Genomic DNA, 21,595 nt, shown 5'->3' with positions numbered 1-21,595 from the left:
AAAATTCAGTCCCTTTTCTTCCTTCACGTTCTTGGTCCCAATCCCTTGCATACCTTGTAGTCTATCCATCTTCCTCTGTGAATTATACACCTTATCCCTAGAGTCTTTGGTCCTTGCTAGTTCAGCCACTTCCCTCAGGCTCAGGTTTCACATTGTGACCTGAAGGATAGCAGCCAAGAGTGACCTAGCTATTGAAACTGAGCTGCTCTAGTGGTTATGTGGCCTAACACACGTTAGTCCATAAAGGAACAAGCATGGAGTCATTTCCCAGAGAAGGCAAAGACTATAAAAAGTAAAAAAAAAGAATAAAAAGGCCTAAAAATTTTTCCATCTACAGGAAAAAAGCCAGTTTAGTTGTAATCCTATTCCTTGGAGTTTTGTTTATATGCTGAGGAATTCTTAAATATATTCCTGTGTCATTTTCTACACTTTAAAGTCAAGGAAATGTGAAAAACTTACCATCACTGCCTCGAGATGATATTGATTTCACATCAATGGACTCTTTCCTCCTGTTCTTGTGTCTGAATGAATGAGACTCTAAGGATTTCAGATTAGTAATGGAGAGTGATTAGTTTTCAAGCTTATTCACAGGCAAAGTTTAGACATATTTTTTCCCTCATTCCCCAAAGAAAACGAGGTTACTTTTTAAGCACTGTAAAATATTTTTAAGAAATAGTGAGCCACTGTCTCTTCAAATCATCAACACACACAGAATTATCAGTCATATTAATTGTAAAATGACATCTTTTCCTTGTGGTACCACATTACCTTGTAATGGGTTTATTATTAAGGGTTACTTAGTTCCATTAATAAATATCTCCTTGAAAATAAACATTAAAACTTGGGGGAGGGCTTCCCTGGTGGTGCAGTGCTGGAGAGTCCGCCTGCCGATGCAGGGGACACTGGTTCGTACCCTGGTCCAGGAAGATCCCACATGCCGCAGAGCGGCTGGGCCCGTGAGCCATGGCCGCTGAGCCTGTGCTCCGCCTGTGCTCCGCAACGGTAGAGGCCACAACATGAGAGGCCCGTGTACCGCAAAAAAAAAAAAAAACCTTGGAAATTTTGAGGGGTTCATTTTGACATGAAGGACAATACATTTCAATGGGTGGGGAAGGCTTTTATGGGGATATTTGAGGAAATAAAATACTAGTCAAATCCACAGAGAGTAGAGTTTATTTGAGAAACTAATTTGGACCAATTTTAGGCCCCCCTGTAAAGTCAGACCTCTTGATGGTTTTCTAGGTTCTCCTGAGGATATGATTTCATCAAATGATGCAGACTGTTGATCCCAGGAATGAAGAGAAGAAAAAGCAGTTTTCTAATCTCAACAAATTCCAACAATTTAACTCTCACTTTTGTCCTTGTTTTCTGAGGGAAAAAAAGCACTTAAAAAATCTGTGTAAGTATTTGCAGACTTTGAATTTAGTGCTCAAAATGTGCTGGCACATTAATGTGAGATCTAATCAAGCGGTGCATGCTACCAGTGAGGACCAAAGGATAAAAATGTCAGGGCAGCAGAGGTGGCTTCAGAAAAATGCAGTTTCAGGGTATTTGCTTTTTGTAGGAGTAACCCATGAGCAAGGAGAGAAACTTAACCATAACACAGAATTTCTCCTCAGTGTGCAGAAAGGAGGCAGATGTGCAGGTTTCAGCAGGGGGGGGGTGCTTTTCTTAGACACTGATAAATGATCATATTCCAAGAGAGAAACAAATATGCAATGCTTTTTAAAGAATTGTCTACTGACACCAAAAAAAGTGCAAGAGAGCATAGTAATTAAGAGAACCAGTTCCAGAGCCAAATTGCCAAAACTCCAATCTCCACTATGCCATCTAATAGCTGTGTAACTTTGGGAATGTTCCTTCTCTGTGTCTCAGTATCTACACCTGCAAAGTGGGGATAGTTATAGCATCTCATTCATAGGCTGTTGTGAGATGTAAATAAGTTAATTCATAGATAGCACTTAGTGCCTGCTACATAGTAAATATAAAGTTCATGTTTCCCTATTATTATTAATTACATTTGTTCATCTGCATGTATACCCTCTTTTTAAGCAAACGGGGGATCATGTTATAATATTATTCTACTACTTGCTATCACTTTATAATATGTCTTAGGTATTTCTCTAGATCACCTTTTTAACCATTTAATGTCATTAAACATCTGATTCAATTTTAAAAAGGTTAAATCAGTAACGAAACGAATTATATTTATACAGCATAAAGTGGAAGGCAGAACTATTATAAAGTTAATCTGAACAACACAGCCAGCCATAAGACCTTGTCTTAAATCACCTAACTTAAACTATTTTACTACCCCTTTGCCTAATTTTCTTTCAGACCCTGCCTTAATAATTTTCCTAGCCCTGGATTTGAGTTTCAGTATTTCTTTATAAGATACCTATAAAATTATATTGTTAAGATCATATTACATCTTTCAAACCCTGAGGAACTAATAGTGATCATTTGCAAGACATTGGATTTAGTCTATTACATTTAGGAATGTAATAATCATACACATTCCTAACAGTTGTTTACCAGATAACAAATTAAATCTAACTTATTAAATATTTAAGATTAAATTCAGGATTAAAGAGCACAAGAATTCCTCAAAATGTAGTTTCCAAATAAAACTAAACTAGGGAGGCTATAGCCCAGGGCTGGCTGGTTGAGTTCTAAATCATTCACTAGAAATAATTATTCAAAGATGGATAATGCTTATTCTTTCTGACTTTCATCTCAGCTAAAATTAAGAAAATCTATAGGAACAGAAAAGACTAAAAGTTTGGGGAAATTATTTATTCAATAAAGGCCATTTAAATCAAAGAATTCATTTATTCATTCTCTCAAAAGATGTTGTGGAATGAACTTTAAAACCAGAGAGAAGAAGGATAAGAGAGATTCAAATAGCTGTACTCAATGGCAAAAAAGGATACAGTGTCATCAATTTAAAAAAAAATAGCTACCACTTACTGAGCACCTACTATGCACCAGACATTGTGCTTTACTATTTATTTTAAATATAGTAATTATCTTACATAATCATTACAATTCTGAAAGCTACATAGTGCAATCCCCATTTTACTGATGAAGAAATTTAAACTTGGAGAGATTATGTGGACTGCTTAACGTCCAAGAGTTAATAAATGGTGGAACTTATGCTTTCCAAGATGGGAGAGTTTCAGTTAATCAATGTTCTGTATTTATTGAGTGTCTATTATGTGCAAGGCAATACTGGGCACTGTAAAGGATATGAAAATGCTTATAACAGTTTTTGACACTCAGAAGCTCGTAAGTAAGTGAAAATAATACTCTCACTGGGTTAAAGAAATAAACTAAAACATCTGTGAAAGAGAGAGAGAAAAAGTGTGGAGGGAAGGGGAGAAGGATACCAAACAGTTAAACGCCAGGTACTGCTAGACATTATATACATTTTCTCCTTTAATTCCCATAGGCATTGTTAATTCATCTTACAAATGAAGAAACTGAAGCTCAGAAAGATCAAATGAAATCTTTCTGAGTAGGTGAAAATATGGTCCATTTTAGAATCCAGGAAAGGCACTAAGTAGCCCAGGGTCCAACTTTATGCCTCAGTGGCTGGGAAAGCCACCAACAAGGGAGAGAATGTGTGGTGTGTGTGCAGGAACGAGAATTTTAAGTCTTTGGTAGCAGACTGATTTTCCCCTCTAATCAAAGAATTCTAGACCTTTCAAATGTAGAAGTCATTAGGTTCAGCCTCCTCTTTTTATGGCAGAGGAAACCAAGAGTCAGACAGTGAGAGTCTTGCTCAAGGTATGATGTGAGGATGTGGGCAGCTGAAATGGTGATTTGCTGCTCCTGACTGCCTGGCAAGGGCCCATTCACATTTTCTAATTGTATGTAGTCACTGACTGCTACAAAGAAAGGGAAGACTAACTATGGTATAATAATGTGTGTCCCCTGGACTTTTGGGCCACTCTCTATTTTGAGTTTATCTTGCTCTCCATGGTTTCTAGTCAGCAAAAGAAACCAGGATGAGGAAGGCATTCAGTAGAAAAGGTTGCCATGAATGAAGATTCAAAGCTTTTTAAGGGATCCTGCTTTTAACCTCGCTCTCAGACCTTTCAGTATCAGCACTCAGATATCAGCAACCCAGGTTCTGGGGTGGTGACTGTCAGTCCAGACTTCTTCAGAGTGATTCATAGACTTGAACCCACAAATTCCACCTGAGTATGTAAGAGTGAAATTGAAGTATTCTCACCTGTTTGAGAATTATCTCCTGAGTCACGATGAACCTTGTGAATCTAAAGTTGTTCAGAAGTTTGGTAAAGCAAGAAAAAGAGATTTTAAATATGGTATTAGTTACATTTCCAACCAAACAATTTCATTAAAAACTCTGAAAAATTCAAGAAAACAAGAAGTTGCACAGATAATATGAACAGATGAAAGATGGACACCAGCTGATAATACTAGAAATTCTCTGTTACATCCAGACACTTAGAGAATGCCTGAGCCTGACAGCAGGGAGATACCCAAGGGATACACTTTCTAAGCAAGACGTCTAGATCTCCAGTCAGCTGTTATTTTGACAGTCTGCAGAAATGCAGAAAGACAAAAGAAAAAACAGAATTTAAAACAAAATTTAAGATTTTTATATGTACTCTGTTAATATTTCAGACATGTTATACATTTTTCCTGTAATATAAAAGCAATCTGAATTTAAGCCTAGGATATTAAAAAACCTTCCCCAAAAGCTCTTCAAATGCACTTCAATTATAGACAATTTACTAAATGCTTCTTCATAAAGTCTGAACTTTAGATTCAATTTTGCACCTAGTTCTTTCTCAGTATCAATTTTTTTGTGCTAATGCTCAGTACATATCTATCAAATGTTTAGTGAAGTTATTAACATTAGAAATAATAAATATGCTTTCTTTGGGGGTTCTGCACTTCTGGTGTTTATAACTAAGACACTTACTGGGGCACACCTAGCTTTATCATGATTATAATCATGCTGCTTTGCTGCTAAATCCACCTACTTCCAGTTTCTCAAACCATCACACATTTGTAAGCACTGAATGAATGGAATAAGTTAACCTGAAAAACAAGACAGATGAGTATGTAGGACTGTTTATGGGGGAAGATTAGTATGGTTTAGCAACATCAGCTGTAACAGCCAGAAGTCCCATATATTTCAGGTACAGTAAAATGTTCCAGCTTGACTGAACCACTGAAAAATAATCATGTAAAACTGAAGCGTTAAAATAGGGGTTTTGTATGAATTATTCTGCACAGTTCATTCCACATAATTACAGAAAAAATTACATGGCCAGCCTGTGTGAGATCTTGGTCTTATATGTGACTAAGGGCTGTGGCTTATTTATCCCATAATTATGGGAACTTTTTATTTCTTCTGTGAACAACTGTTTTATGTTTTTCCTTTACAAATAAAGATCATTTGCTACCAAGCTACTGAGTGCAGTATGAATTTCTGATAACCAAATGAATACAACTTTTTCTCAGTCAGCTTTAGCTCAAAAGCAAGTGATCTTTAAATGCTTAGCTCTTCTCTTTGAATCACAATACATCTCTCCTTTAAGAACAAAGTCCCATGGCTCCCCAGATTACACAGAAAGCCACTTTCTTGTCTTTTGTTGACTTCTGCAGGCCAGCTGATTGAACTGTGGGCCTCCTGGGAGGTCAGTGTAGGCTTTGTGTTCCATCAAGTCTCGATGGAACTAGATGAAGCCCAAGGTCCAGTAGATGCACAGTTCAACCCTGCCTTTGGGACGGAAATGTGCACCTGCCCCTGAAGGGAGAAGCGGGGACAGGGAGGAGGGGAGAGGAGAGGTACCGGGTCCGTCTGCTGAGGTGGCTCTGGGCTTTCTCCACACAGGATGTTGCATTCAGCGATTTCTGAGCTGAGCATGCTGCATCCCCATAAACCTGTGCCCCTAAATTGGCTCATCTGTCTCTGATGGGCTCTTCATTATGAACAGCAGAAGAAACTGGAAGTACTCCTCAAACAACCAATCACCACTTGCTTTGCACACAGAGGTTCTGCAGGGCTGTGTCAGGTCATAATTCCCTTCACAATCCTCTGTGGTAAGAGCAATGCCTGAAGACAGTTTGCCCATCACACCCCAGCAGTGCTAGGTTTTTACTGAAACTTCCAACTCAGGTTATCTTCCTGCCTCTCCCAAATACCTCCTTTTACAACCAAAGATTCATTTGAATGAAAACAATTCTTTTAGAATTACAATTTTCTTCTTGGAAGGCTAAACCCACCCATCATTTATAACTTGGTATGAATGCTTCTATTAAAATTTTTCCTCAGGGCTTCCCTGGTGGTGCAGTGGTTGAGAGTCCGCCTGCCGATGCAGGGGACACGGGTTCGTGCCCCGGTCCGGGAAGATCCCACATGCCGCGGAGCGGCTGGGCCCGTGAGCCATGGCCGCTGAGCCTGTGCGTCCGGGGCCTGTGCTCCACAATGGGAGAGGCCACAGCAGTGAGAGGCCCGTGTATCGCAAAAAAAACAAAAAACAAAAAACAAAATTATTTCCTCATAATTCTCAAGTCAGGCTCACTGAGGAAATACAGAGAATGAGTGGTCCTGTAGTTTGGCACTCTGGTGGGCAGCCAGGAGCGGCCTGTGGGCAGGAAGAAAGGAGGAACCACTTCTCCTGTGACCAAAGCAGCCGTCTCTGACATGTTTGCTCTACATTTACAGTCTAGTCATTACGGCACCCTCGAAAGGAGGAAAGGTTGTCATTCCTTCTGACAGATGCAGAAGCTGAGGTTTCGAGAAGTTGAGGGGCTTGTCTGAACCACACAGCCAGCACGCAGCAGATCCCAATTTCAAACCCGGCTCTCTCCAACTAAAACCACTTCTCTTTGTCACGTTGCTCAGGCCCCAGAAGGGAAGCCCCGGTGCAAGCGTGTTAAACTGGGGTCTGAGGACAATATCCCTGGGTTCAGTGAAGGGCATCTGTCTGAATACAATTTCCTTTGTAATTTTGGGGAGGGTTTCAATCTCTGCTATCGATAGGTTTTGTCACATGCATGCTAAAGCAAAGAAAAGAAATCGTAATTCAATGGTTACATGTCAGCCAATCTCTCCAGAGTGTAGTGTTTTTGTTTTCCCTTTTGTAATGGAAATGCATACAGTAGTGACTAAGAATTCTGGTATCATGTGTCCCCCAGGCTTCAGCACTAAGGTTCTGCAATGTGAATACTGCTGGCCTTGCCTGTGCCACTCTTGCCAGGGCTCAAAGCTGCAATTTCTTAGCAAGGCCTTGGAAGCTTACAGCCTGTTTTTGGGGGAAAAAAATCATAATTCCCATCTTTTAATTCCTTAAAATACTATAGGTTCCCACAAGTGTTACTGTCCTTGTGCTAAATGCTTTGTGTACAGATAGATACCTGATTATGCTTGGCTCAAAAGCGCTACGAATTCTGGGGGTGTGTGTGTACACGTGCGTGTATGTGTGATTTCAGGGTCACTTGATTGTTTTCCTCTTAAAGAATAATCATTTTAAAATGATATTTTCTTTACACATCCACCAGAATGTCTAAGAAAGAAATTCTGTCAAGTATGTGGAACAAGTGGAACTCTCACATGTTGGAGGGTGTATAAAGTGGTGCAGCCACTCTGAAGAAGGTCTGGTAGTTTCTTATCAAATTAAGCCTACGCCTACCCTATGACCCAACTCCTCCGTATTCAGCTCTACTCCCGAGCATCTACCCAAGATGAATGAAAGCATATATTCACAAAAAACACTTGTCTAAGAATGTGCAAAGGAGTCCCAAACTGAAAACAGCCCAGAAGTCCATCAACAAGAGAAATAAACTGCGGTAGAAATAAAAAGAAAAAAGAAAAAAATACTGATACATACAACATGAATGAATCTCAAAACACTGATGATGAATGAAAGAACCCAACACAAAAGAGGAGACACTTTATGAGGCTCTAGAACAGGCAAAACTACTCTGTGGTTACATAAGTCAGAACAGTGTTCCTCCGGGCATGGGAAGGAAGGGAGTGGAGGCAGGGATAACTGGGAAGGGGTGTGAGGGAACGTCTGGGTTGGGAAGGTTTGAAATCTTGATGGGGTCTGCAATACAGAGGCATATGCATTTGCTGAAACTCAAGGAATGTTATACTTAGGATTTGTACATTTCACTGTATGTAACTTTTACCTAAAAAATGAAAAAACTCACAAACAAATATTAAACTCTAATTAATAATATGCATGCCGAAGTACCAAGGGGTGAAATGTCCTGATGTTTGCAACTTAATTTGAAATCTATCAAAGAATAAGATGGACTGATGGATGAATTGGGGGATGGATAGAGGGACAGATAGATATATGGATGGATAGATGATTGAGCAAAATGTTACTTATAGAACCTAGGTGGTGAGTACATGTGTATTTACTTACACTTCTTCTAACTCTTTTATGTTTAAAAAATTTCATAATAAAATATTGAGAAAATTAAATGTTCAACTGACGATATGGATTGATGGCTAAAAATTGGAAGTCTGAAACAATTTCAAAATTTGTGAAAATAAATAAGATGAAGAAAATTGAGAACAGCCTGAAATTGAGCAAGCTGAGTGACATGTCATGGTCCCTGGGACTCTGTACCACAAGCCTGGGCATGAGGATGATGTTCCATTTCAAACCATCACTAAGGAATTGTAGACAGCAGCTATCAATCTTAGAAGTATAAGATTTACCTAGGCAACTATTTAATACATTGATTTTAATAATTTGATTGATTGATTTTGTGAATTATGGAGTTACAAATGAACCTAAATCCTGGTATCTCTTCTAGGAGAAAAACTCAGAAATAACTTTTTAAATGAAAAATCATGAGACTTTTTAGCAATTAAAATGAGTCAAGGAACAGTTTTGGCATCCGAGGTGAAGGGCGACTTGAGCTAAAATCAAGGTGACAAGGGAAGGAGGATGTGGGGCTCTCAGTAGGGCAGGGCATAACTTCAAGATACTGCAGTTTGGGTTCCAGACCACCGGGATAAAACTTGAATAATATAAATCTTGAGACCTTCAAGACGGCAGAAGAGTAAGACGTGGAAATCACCTTCCTCCCAACAGATACATCAGAAATACATCTACATGTGGAACAACTCCTACAGAACACCTACTGAATGCTGGCAGAAGACCTCAGACCCCCCAAAAAGGCAAGAAACTCCCCACGTACCTGGGTAGGGCAAAAGAAAAAAGAAAAAACAGAGACAAAAGAATAGGGACGGGACCTGCACCAGTGGGAGGGAGCTGTGAAGGAGGAAGTTTCCACACACTAGGAAGCCCCTTCACAGGCAGAGACTGCGGGTGGCGGAGGGGGAAGCTTTGGATTCACAGAGGAGAGCACAGCAACAGGGGTGCGGATGGCAAAGCGGAGAGATTCCTGCACAGAGGATCGGTGCCGACCAGCACTCAACAGCCCGAGAGGCTTGTCTGCTCACCGGCCGGGGCGGGTGGGGGTTGAGAGCTGAGGCTCGGGCTTTGGAGGCCACATCCCAGGGAGAAGACTGGGGTAGGCTGTGTGAACACAGCCTGAAGGGGGCTAGTGTGCCACGGCTAGCCGGGAGGGAGTCTGGGAAAAAAGTCTGGACCTGCCTAAGAGGCAAGAGACCATTGTTTCCTGGTGCACGAGGAGAGGGGATTCAGAGCACCGCCAAAGTGAGCTCCAGAGACGGACGCGAGCCGCGGCTATCAGTGCGGACCCCATAGACGGGCATGAGATGCTGAGGCTGCTGCTGCCGCCACCAAGAAGCCTGTGTGCGAGCACAGGTCACTGTCCACACCTCCCCTCCCGGGACCCTGTGCAGCCCGCCTCTACCAGGGTCCCGGGATCCAGGGGCAACTTCCCTGGGAGAACGCACGGTGCGCCTCAGGCTGGTGCAACGTCATGCCGGCCTCTGCCACCGCAGGCTCGCCCCTCATCCGTACCCATCCCTCCCCCCAGCCTGAGTGAGCCATAGCCCCTGAATCAGCTGCTCCTGATTTAACTCCGTCCTGTCTGAGCGAAGAACAGATGCCCTCAGGTGACCTACACGCAGAGGCGGGGCCAAATCCAAAGCTGAACCCCGGAATCTGTGCAAACAAAGAAGAGAAAGGGAAATCCCTCCCAGCAGCCTCAGGAGCAGTGGATTAAATCTCCACAATCAACTTGATGTACCTGCATCTCTGGAATACCTGAATAGACAACCAATCATCCCAAAATTGAGGCAGTGGACTTTGGGAGCAATGATATATATATTTTTTTCCTTTTTCTTTTTTTCTGAGGGTGTATGTGTATGCTTCTGTGTGTGATTTTGATGTACAGCTTTGCTTTTCCCATTTGTCCTAGGATTCCATCTGTCCACTTTTTGTTGTTTTCTTTTTCTATTTTTCATTACTTTTTAATTTTTAATAATTATTTTTATTTTAATAACTTTATTTTATTTTCTACTTTTCTTTCTTTTTTTCTCCCTTTTCTTCTGAGTTGTGCAGCTTGGTGCTCCAGCCAGGTGTCAGGCCTGTGCCTCTAAGGTGGGAGAGCCAAGTTCAGGACATTGGTCCACCAGAGACCTCCCAGCTCCACGTTATATCAAGCAGCGAAAGCTCTCCCAGAGATCTCCATATCTTTGCTAAGACCCAGCTCCACTCAACGACCAGCAAGCTACAGTGCTGGACACTCTGTGTCAAACAACTAGCAAGACAGGAACACAACCCCACCCATTAGCAGAGAGGCTGCCTAAAATCATAATAAGGTCCCAGACACGCTAAAACACACCACCGGATGTGGTCCTGCCCACCAGAAAGACAAGATCCAGCCTCATCCACCAGAACACAGGCACTAGTCCCCTCCACCAGGAAGCCTATACACCCCACTGAACCAATGTTAGCCACTGGGGGCAGACACCAAAAACAACGGGAACTACAAAGCTGCAGCCTGTGAAAATGAGACCCCAAACACAGTAAGATAAGCAAAATGAGCAGAGAAACACAGAGCAGATGAAGGAGCAAGGTAAAAATCCACCAGACCAAACAAATGAAGAGGAAATAGGCAGTCTACCTGAAAAAGAGTTCAGAGTAATGATAGTAAAGACGATCCAAAATCTTGGAAATAGAATAGAGAAGATACAAGAAACGTTTAACAAGGACCTAGAACAACTAAAGAGCAAACAAACAATGATGAACAGCACAATAAATGAAATTAAAAATTCTCTAGAAGGAATCAATAGCAGAATAACTGAGGCAGAAGAACGGATAAGTGACCAGGAAGATAAAATAGAGGAAATAACTACTGCAGAGCAGAATAAAGAAAAAAGAATTGAGGACAGTCTCAGACCTCTGGGACAACATTAAATGCACCAACATTCGAATTATAGGGGTCCCAGAAGAAGAAGAGAAAAAGGAACAGACTGAGAAAATATTTGAAGGGATTATAGTTGAACACTTCCCTAATATGGGAAAGGAAATAGTTAATCAAGTCCAGGAAGTGCAGAGAGTCCCATACCAGATAAATCCAAGGAGAAACATGGCAAGATACACATTAATCAAACTATCAAAAATTAAATACAAAGAAAAAATATTAAAAGCAGAAAGGGAAAAACAACAAATAACATACAACAGAATCCCCATAAGGTTAACAGCTGATCAATCAGCAGAAACTCTGCAAGCCAGAAGGGAGTGGCAGTACATATTTAAAGTGATGAAAGGAAAAACCTACAACCAAGATTACTCTACCCAGCAAGGACCTCATTCAGATTTGAGGAGAAATTAAAACCTTTACAGACAAGCAAAAGTTAAGAGAATTCAGCAGCACCAAACCAGCTTTACAACAAATGGTAAAGGAACATCTCTAGGCAGAAAACACAAGAGAAGGAAAAGACCTACAATAACAAACACAAAACAAATAAGAAAATGGTAATAGGAATACACATATCGATAACTACCTTAAATGTAAATGGATTAAGTGCTCCAACCAAAAGACATAGACTGGCTGAATGGATACAAAAACAAGACCTGTATGTATGCTGTCTACAAGAGACCCACCTCACACCTCAGGACACATACAAACTGAAAGTGAGGAGATGGAAAAAGATATTCCATGCAAATGGAAATCAAAAGCAAGCTGGAGTAGCAATTCTCATATCAGACAAAATAGACTTTAAAATAAAGACTGCTACAAGAGACAAGAAGGACACTACATAATGATGAAGGGAATCAATCCAAGAAGAAGATATAACAATTGTAAATATTTATGCACCCAACATAGCAGCACACAATAAATAAGGCGAATGCTAACAGCCATAAAAGGGGAAATCGAGAGTAACACAATCATAGCATGAGATTTTAACACCCCACTTTCACCAATGGACAGATCATCCAAAATGAAAATAAATAAGGAAAAACAAGCTTTAAATGATACATTAAACAAGATGGAATTAATAGATATTTATAGGACATTCCATGCAAAAACAACAGAATACACTTTCTTCTCAAGTGCTCGTGGAACATTCTCCAGGATAGATCATATCCTGGGTCACAAATCAAGCCTTGGTAAATTTAAGAAAATTGAAATCATATCAAGTATCTTTTCCGACCACAATGCTATGAGACTAGATATCAAGTACAGGAAAAAATCTGTAAAAAATACAAACACATGGAGGCTAAACAATACACTACTTAATAAGCAGGAGATCACTGAGGAAATAAAAAAATACCTAGAAACAAATGACAATGAAAACACAATGACCCAAAACCTATGGGATGCAGCAAAAGCAGTTCTAAGGGGGAAGTTTATAGCAATACAACCCTACCTCAAGAAACAAGAAATGTCTCAAATAAACGACCTAAACTTACACCTAAAGCAATTAGAGAAACAAGAACAAAAGAACCCCCAAAGTTAGCAGAAGGAAAGAAATCATAAAGATCAGATCAGAAATAAATGAAAAAGAAATGAAGGAAACAATAGCAAAGATCAAAAAACTAAAAGCTGGTTCTTTGAGAAGATAAACAAAATTGATAAACCATTAGCCAGACTCATCAAGAAAAAAAGGGAGAAGACTCAAATCAATAGAATTAGAAATGAAAAAGCAGAAGTAACAACTGACATGGCAGAAATACAAAGGATCATGAGAGATTACTACAAGCAACTATATGCCAATAAAATGGACCACCTGGAAGCAATGGACAAATTCTTAGAAAAGCACATTTCGAGACTGAACCAAGAAGAAATAGAAAATATAAACGGACCAATCACAAGCACTGAAATTGAGACTGTGATTAAAAATCTTCCAGCAAACAAAAGCCCCAGACCAGATGGCTTCACAGGCGAATTCTATCAAACATTTAGAGAAGAGTGAACACCTATCCTTCTCAAACTCTTCCAAAATATAGCAGAGGGAGGAACACTCCCAAACTCATTCTACGAGGCCACCATCACCCTGATAACAAAACCAGAGAAAGATGTTCAATAAAAAGAAAACTACAGGCCAATATCACTGATGAACATAGATGTAAAAATCCTCAACAAAATCCTAGCAAACAGAATCCAACAACACATTAAAAGGATCATACACCATGATCAAGTGGGGTTTATCCCAGGAATGCAAGGATTCTTCATTATATGCAAATCAATGAATGTGATACACCATACTAACAAATTGAAGAATAAAACCCATATGATCATCTCAATAGATGCAGAAAAAGCTTTCGACAAACTTCAACACCCATTTATGATAACAACCCTCCAGAAAGTAGGCATAGAGGGAACTAACGACAACATAATAAAGGCCATATATGACAAACCCACAGCCAACATCATTCTCAATGGTGAAAAACAGAAACCATTTCCACTAAGACCAGGAATAAGACAAGGTTGCCCACTCTCACCACTAATATTCAACACAGTATTGGAAGTTTTAGCCACGGCAATCAGAGAAGTAAAAAAAATAAAAGAAATCCAAATCGGAAAAGAAGAAGTAAAGCTGTCACTGTTTGCAGATGACATGATACTATACATAGAGAATCCTAAAGACGCTACCAGAAAACTACTAGAGCTAATCAATGAATTTGGTAAATAGCAGGATACAAAATTAATGCACAGAAATCTCTTGCATTCCTCTACATTAATGATGAAAAATCTGAAAGATAAATTAAGGAAACACTCCCATTTACTATTGCAAAAAAAAGAATAAAATACCTAGGAATAAACCTACCTAAGGAGACAAAGGACCTGTATGCAGAAAACTATAAGACACTGACGAATGATATTAAAGATGATAAATACAGATGGAGAGATATACCATGTTCTTGGATTGGAAGAATCAACATTGTGAAAATGACTATAGTACCCAAAGCAATCTACAGATTTAATGTAATCCCCATCAAACTACCAATGGCATTTTTCACAGAAGTAGAACAAAAAATTTCACAATTTGTATGGAAACACAAAAGACCCCGAATAGCCAAAGCAATCTTGAGAAAGAAAAATGGAGCTGGAGGAATCAGGCTCCCTGACTTCAGACCATACTACAAAGTGACAGTAATCAAGACAGTCTGGTACTGGCACAAAAACAGAAATATAGATCAATGGACCAGGATAGAAAGCCCAGAGAGAAACCTACACACATATGTTCACCTTATCTTTGATAAAGGAGGCAAGAATATACAATGGAGAAAAGACAGCCTCTTCAATAAGTGGTGCTGGGAAAACTGGACAGCTACATGTAAAAGAAGGAAATTAGAACACTCCCTAACACCATACACAAAAATAAACTCAAAATGGATTAAAGGCCTAAATGTAAGGCCACACACTGTAAAACTCTTAGAGGAAAACATAGGCAGAACACTCCGACATAAATCACAGCAAGATTCTTTTTGACCCACCTCCTAGAGAAATGGAAATAAAATCAAAAATAAACAAATGGGACCTAATGAAACTTAAAAGCTTTTGCACAGCAAAGGAAACCATAGACAAGATGAAGAGACAACCCTCAGAATGGGAGAAAATATTTGCAAATGAAGCAACTGACAAAGGAATAATCTCCAAAATATAAAAGCAGCTCATGCAGCTCAATATCAAAAAAACAACCCAATCCAAAAATGGGCAGAAGACCTAAATAGACATTTCTCCGAAGAAGATATACAGATTGCCAACAAACACATGAAAGGATGCTCAACATCACTAATCATTAGAGAAATGCAAATCAAAACTACAATGAGGTATCACCTCACACCAGTCAGAATGGCCATCATCAAAATATCTACAAACAATAAATGCTGGAGAGGGTGTGGAGAAAAGGGAACCCTCTTGCACTGTTGGTAGGAATGTAAATTGATACAGCCACTATGGAGAACCGTATGGAGGTTCCTTAAAAAACTAAAAATAGAGCTACTATACGACCCAACAATCCCACTACTGGACATATACCGTGAGAAAACCATAACTGAAAGAGAGTCATGTACCACAATGTTCACTGAAGCACTATTTACAATAGCCAGGACATGGAAGCAACCTAAGTGTCCATTGACAGATGAATGGATAAAGAAGATGTGGCACATATATACAATGGAATATTACTCAGTTATAAAAAGAAATGAAATTGAGTTATTTGTAGTGAGGTTGACGGACCTAGAGCCTGTCATACAGAGTGAAGTAAGTCAGAAAGAGAAAAACAAATACCGTATGCTAACACATATAAATGGAATAAAAAAAAATTGGTTCTGAAGAACCTAGGGGCAGGACAGGAATAAAGACGCAGACGTTGCGAATGGACTTGAGGACACGGGGAGGGGGAAGGGGAAGCTGAGATGTAGTGAGAGAGTGCCATGGACATATATACACTACCAAATGTAAAATAGATAGCTAGTGGGAAGCAGCCGCACAGCACAGGGAGATCAGCTCGGTGCTTTGTGTCCACCTAGAGAGGTGGGATATGGAGGGTGGGAGGGAGACGCAAGAGGGAGGAGATATGGGGATATATGTATACATATAGCTGATTCAATTTGTTATAAAGCAGAAACTAACCACTATTGTAAAGCAATTATACTCCAATAAAGATGTTAAATAATGAGTCAAGGCCAGGATCACAACAATAACAAGCTAACAAGCAAATAAATACTAGATTCCTCCTTCAACATTCATTTCAGAATCACCTTGGGAGAGTGTGAATAGCATTTGGTAGAAATATCTGAATCTGCTTTTGTCATCACGGAATGACAGAGTCATACGAGGCATCAGTCGTAATTAAAATCACCAAGTTCCCAGTATGTGAGCCTGGGGGTCATCCGTGATGCTTTCTTTTCTCTCATCCTCATGACTTGTCCATCATCAAATCCTGTAAAATCTCACTTCTAAATACCTCTGGGATTACCCATTTCTCTCCATTGTCAGAGTACAAGGCTACCATCAGCTCTCGTCTAACTCTAACCTCAGCAATAACCCTCGCAACCTAATCCATTCTCAACTTTTCAATGAGTGTAATCTTGCAAAACTGTACATTTAATCCTGTCATTCTCCTGCTTAAAACTCACACTTCCCAATTGGTCTCAGGGTCAGCCCCATTTGACAACCTGGCTATGAGGCTGCGCTCAACTTGGCCCCTGCCAGCTCCCCAGATGCACCACTGACCCCTGCCACTGTGTCCTGGGCTTTCAGCTTGCAGGCCACACTGCCATCCCTCTAATTTTTCTATGTTCTTTACTACCTCAGAGCCTTTGCACATGTGACTCTTGCCCAGAAAGCTTCCCAACCCATTCTCTTCCTTTTGCCTATTTATCCTGCAGATCTTAGCTGAACGGTGGTTTCTCAGGGAAGCCTTCCCAGGTATTTCCTGCCTATCCCAGTCCCTCATGAGGTTAAGTCCTAGTGTCATATGTTCTCAATGGACTTTTCCTTTATTGCATTTTTTTTTACAGTTCATAACTTTGTACTTATTTGATTGTTTGTTATCCTTCCCAACTGTAAATCCTACTTTTAGCAGGAGCTGTGTTTCACTTGATTACCTTTGTATACTGAGTGCTAACATAGTACTTGCACATAGAAGTTCAGTAAATATGAGTCCATAAGAGACTGAGGTTAACCAGGTTCTTTACCTTATAGCTTGTGGTGAAAACACTGTTGTTAATGATTTGACCATCATATTGGTCTTTGTTGATTATACTTAATATGGATGTCTCTAAAGCATTTCATGGTAGAATACTGATAAGGAAGTTTTCCATAAAATGAGTGTTTTTTTAAAAAAAGCAAATACAGTAGTGATAAAAAAAACAATCCATGTGCTCTGAGAGCGCCACATCTATGACAAGCAAAAGAGCTGGTGTGATGGTGAGAAATCAAGGCTATCAAACACCTGAGTGCACCCTCGTCCCTGAACCAGCTGCTGCGCCTCTGAGAGATTCTTTGTTAAGTTTCTCATTGTAATCAATGCAGTGATAAAACCCAGTAGATATTATTTAAAAAACAAAATGATGGTTCATATCTATACATACGTTTGTAAAGGAATGATAAGTGACTTTGAAATATTTCTTGATTATACAGAAGAGTGCTGGCTTTGATCAGAGTTTTCAACCTGTGGCTTTGTATTGTTTGCCTGTTTTTTGCATCTTCCCCACCCCCAATATGATGAAAAGGGGTAAAAACCTGGTTAAGATGAAGAAAAGCACTATTCTCTTAAATAATCAGCGTAAGCGATCTTTAAGAGTGAACATTCTTGACCAACAACTTCATGACAAAACTAAATGCTTTCATGTATAATGACAAGACTTCAGTAATGCAGTGGAGTTTGAACGCTGGATGAGAAATTTGATTATGGGAACTGGAGTCATTCGAGACCCTCCCTTCATTTACATGCAAGGAAAATGATAGTGTGAGTGGTCTAATACAGAATTTCTTTGATCACCTTTCTTTACTGAAGATACTTTGATGAGTATTTCCTCAGAAGGTATGAATATCTGACGCATAGATCAAAGATCCTTTCTATCTGCGCTACTGTCAAAAACCACTTGAAGATACACTTCTCAAAATTCCCAAACAGCAAACAAACACCAACAGTGTTCTCCAAACACTGAAAGAAAACTCCTCATGCAACATTCTGGATCCCTGTCCTCAATGGTTACCTTTACATAAGCTCCCAAAGCCACGGACAAGTTGTTGTCATTGTGCTCACGTACTCTGAGTCTGGTTTCTCAAAATACTATAGCACCAAGACAGAGGAGAAGTTGCCTGGATGCCAATCTTGATGCTCCGTGTCAGATCTCCTCACTTTGGTTAATTTTATGAGCCTAACAGACTCAAAATAACATCATCTCTCCTCTTTTATCTTGATGGTAATTTAAAATGTTACTTATATCAAAGCAACATGCATTGGTTTGATATAAATGAAAATGCATATGAATATTTAAGATTACACAAGATTAAAAAGAAGGATCTCAATCTGCTTTTTTTTTGTTGTTAATTTGCTGAAAATAAATCTCTCCTGTGCTGTTAGGTATTTTCTTGGAAAAACTTAAAACAACCTTTTGTGCAATCTCCGATCTAGCGTGTTCAGATATGGCTGGTATCCCTTGGTCAAAATTTCTCTTACTTCTCTTACTAGTGTCCACTGGCCCTACATTCAACATGCACTTGCAAAAGTCTTTACACAGAGAAGGACTCTCATGATGTAGCCCAGTGATAATCATTTTTGTATGCTTATCTCATGGGAAAACACTTAATGCAAGCGACCATTCAGGCTTAGATGTTTTAACTTTTATCCCTTGTCCAGCTTCTCTTTTAATTGCTTTCAAATACCTACCATGTAAGCACCACTTTGCTTCATACCTGGCAAATACTGAGTTTTCTAATATGGAAATATGATAGTGATTCTCAAACTTCTGCCTAGAATTGGATCTCTAACAAGTTCCCAGGTGAGGCCAGGGCTGCAGGTCTGGGGACCACGCTGCAATTCCTGATGCCTCCCCACTCAGAATGCTCTGCACCAGCAGCACTGGCAACACCTGGAGCTTGTTAACTCCACCCACTCTCAGGCTCACTCCAGACTCTGAATCAGAATCTGCATTTTAACATGTAATCTCTAAGTGATTTGATTACACATTACAGTTTGAGAAACACTGATTCAAGCTGAAAAATCATAGGATTGCCAAAAGATCTTCTGATATCTCCATTTTTAGTTGTGTAAACTTATGAACTTCACTGAGTCTCAGTTTCCTTATGGGTAAATGGGGACCAATGCCTACTTTTTAGGATCTAAGAGGATTAAATGAAATAATGTGTACAAAATGCCTAGCCTACTAGCTCTCAGGCTGGTCTTTTATGTCAGAATCACATAGAAGGCTGGTTAAAACCACACTGCTAGGACTTCCCTGGCGGTCCAGTGGTTAAGACTCTGTGCTTCCACTGCAGGGGGTACGGGTTTGATCCCTGGTTGGAGAACTAAAATCCCACATGCCGTGAGGTGCAGCCAAAAAAGAAGAAAAATCACACACACACACACACACACACACACACACACACACACACACAAACCACACATCTGTGCTGGGCCCCCATAATTTCTGTTTCAGTAGGTGTAGGTCAGGGCCTGAGAAGTTGCATTTCTAACAAGTTCTGTAAGGCTGAGGCTGCTGATCTAGTGGCCCTACTTTGAGAACCACTGGCCTAGCAAATAGTGGGTGCCCGGATAATGCTGGTTCCCTCAGCCTGCTCTTTCATAGATGTATTCTGTTTGTTGAGAATCTGGATGCAGCACTGCTTGCTATTTCAGGATTGATTTTAGTTTACAGAAATCATTTCCTTTAAGGTAGACACATAAGCAGCACATTTGTGTTTCTCACTTCTATGCCATCATTTCTCTAGCCTGTGTCCCCTCACTGCTCAGTGACAAAGAGAAACATATATAAAACTTATATATAAACTTATATGAAAGAAATTGCATTTTGCTTAAAGTTTCTTGCTCTCAAAGAACTATCCATGACGGATGACTGACTTTTGCTAAATGTTCTATTGTGTAAACTCAGACGCCTGCTAGGCTTTGTCAAGAGAATGAGGGAACTGCAATGATCTAACATTTTCTCACTCCTGTTACCCCAGCACTCAACAGAGATGCATTAAACTGCTTAATGACACCCAGACTTCGCTTGCACTGAGATTAGCATAAGATAGAAGCAATCAGCAGGACCTTTGCTTAATAAATCAGGCCCTCTGAAAGCTACCCAGAGGTGGGACAGCACAAAGGAAAAATTAGTAATGAGAGTACAGAACTGTAAAACAGTGTTATCATTGTGTGTGCTGAGGTTCTGAAAACGCTGCTCATTAGAATCTTTGCTTACATTTTGTGAACAATCACCCCCAGGAGAAAAAGGCCATCTCTAATTGATACCTCATCTTCTAATTCAATTCAAGAAATATTTATTGGGCCTGTGAGACAAAGGTGGTTAGGACCTAGTCCCTGCTGTCAAGGGATTTACTAATAGGGGACAAAAAACAAGTACTGTCACAATGAACTTATTCACTCCGTGTTGAGCGTGTACTATGTGTGTAGGTAATGTTCTAGACACTGGGGATGTGACAGAAAACAAAACAGATAGTCTCAGGAAGCTGGTTCAAAAGTGCCAAGATAGCATTTCACAAAGGGTGTGATGCTGAGGGGTTAAAAGGTAAGTTAAGGGCATTCCAAAACTTGATGCTAAATAACCTGGAATCATATGTTCAAGTCATTTGTCTTTTAATGTTTTTCCAAGCCTTCTGGGTTTATCAAGGAGAAAGCCTCAGGTTGGTGGGTCTTTAACGCCTACCACTTTCCAAGGAGAGGGGGCTCAGGCTCCAAACTTTCAACCAACAGCCATAGCTTTCTAGATTTACTAACACTGTGGGTTTTTTTCTACTACATCTATTTTACTGTTAACTTTCATTATGGCTAACTACTGTGGTATTCCATTTTATGGTAGCGATTACTGTGATGATATAAAGTTTTAAAAGTGACTCCTTCTTGGAAGAGGTAAAACTGTCACTATATGCAGATGACACGATACTATATATAGAAAACCCTAAGGACTCCACACAAAAACTACTAGATCTAATAAATGAATTCAGCAAAGTAGCAGGATACAAGATTAACATTAAAAAATCAGTTGCATTTCTTTACACTAATAATGAAATATCAGAAAGGGAATGTAAAGAAACAATACCTTTTAAAATAGCACCAAAAAATAAAATACCTAGGAATAAACCTGACCAAGGAGGTGACTTATACACTAAGAACCATAAAACATTAATAAAGGAAATTAAAGACAATTCAAAGAAATGGAAAGATATTCCATGCTCTTGGATTGGAAAAATTAACATTGTTAAAATGGCCAACACTACCCAAAGCAACCTACAGATTTAATACGATCCTTATCAAATTACCTATGGCATTTTTCACAGAACTAGAACAAATAATCCAAAAATTTATATGGAACCATAAGAGACCCAGAATTGCTAAAGCAATCCTGAGGAAAAAAACAAAGCAGGAGGCATAACTCTCCCAGACTTCAGACAATACTACAAAGCGACAGTAATCAAAACAGTGTGATACTGGTATAAAAACAGACATACGAAT

At 39.7% G+C, this 21,595-nt stretch overlaps 1 protein-coding gene across 7 annotated transcripts in view; it reads right to left on the bottom strand.

Moving 5' to 3' along the window:
• The window catches only part of PDE8B (phosphodiesterase 8B), a gene marked incomplete at its 5' end in the record, with an annotated part of 379,999 nt that overhangs the window by 29,326 nt on the left and 329,078 nt on the right, over nt 1-21,595 (bottom strand). For all 7 annotated transcript variants that reach the window (XM_081233022.1, XM_081233024.1, XM_081233025.1 and 4 more), the window contains 2 exons: nt 460-537; nt 4,238-4,280. In XM_081233022.1, the coding sequence (XP_081089148.1) occupies nt 460-537; nt 4,238-4,280 (121 nt within the window). The remainder of the gene's footprint in view (nt 1-459; nt 538-4,237; nt 4,281-21,595) is intronic.

This window comes from Mesoplodon bidens, assembly GCF_964165515.1.
Source record: "Mesoplodon bidens genome assembly, chromosome: 4".
Lineage (NCBI taxonomy): Eukaryota > Metazoa > Chordata > Mammalia > Artiodactyla > Ziphiidae > Mesoplodon > Mesoplodon bidens.
Note: the sequence above shows the minus strand (reverse complement) of the source record. Positions and strands in the feature narration are given on the sequence as shown.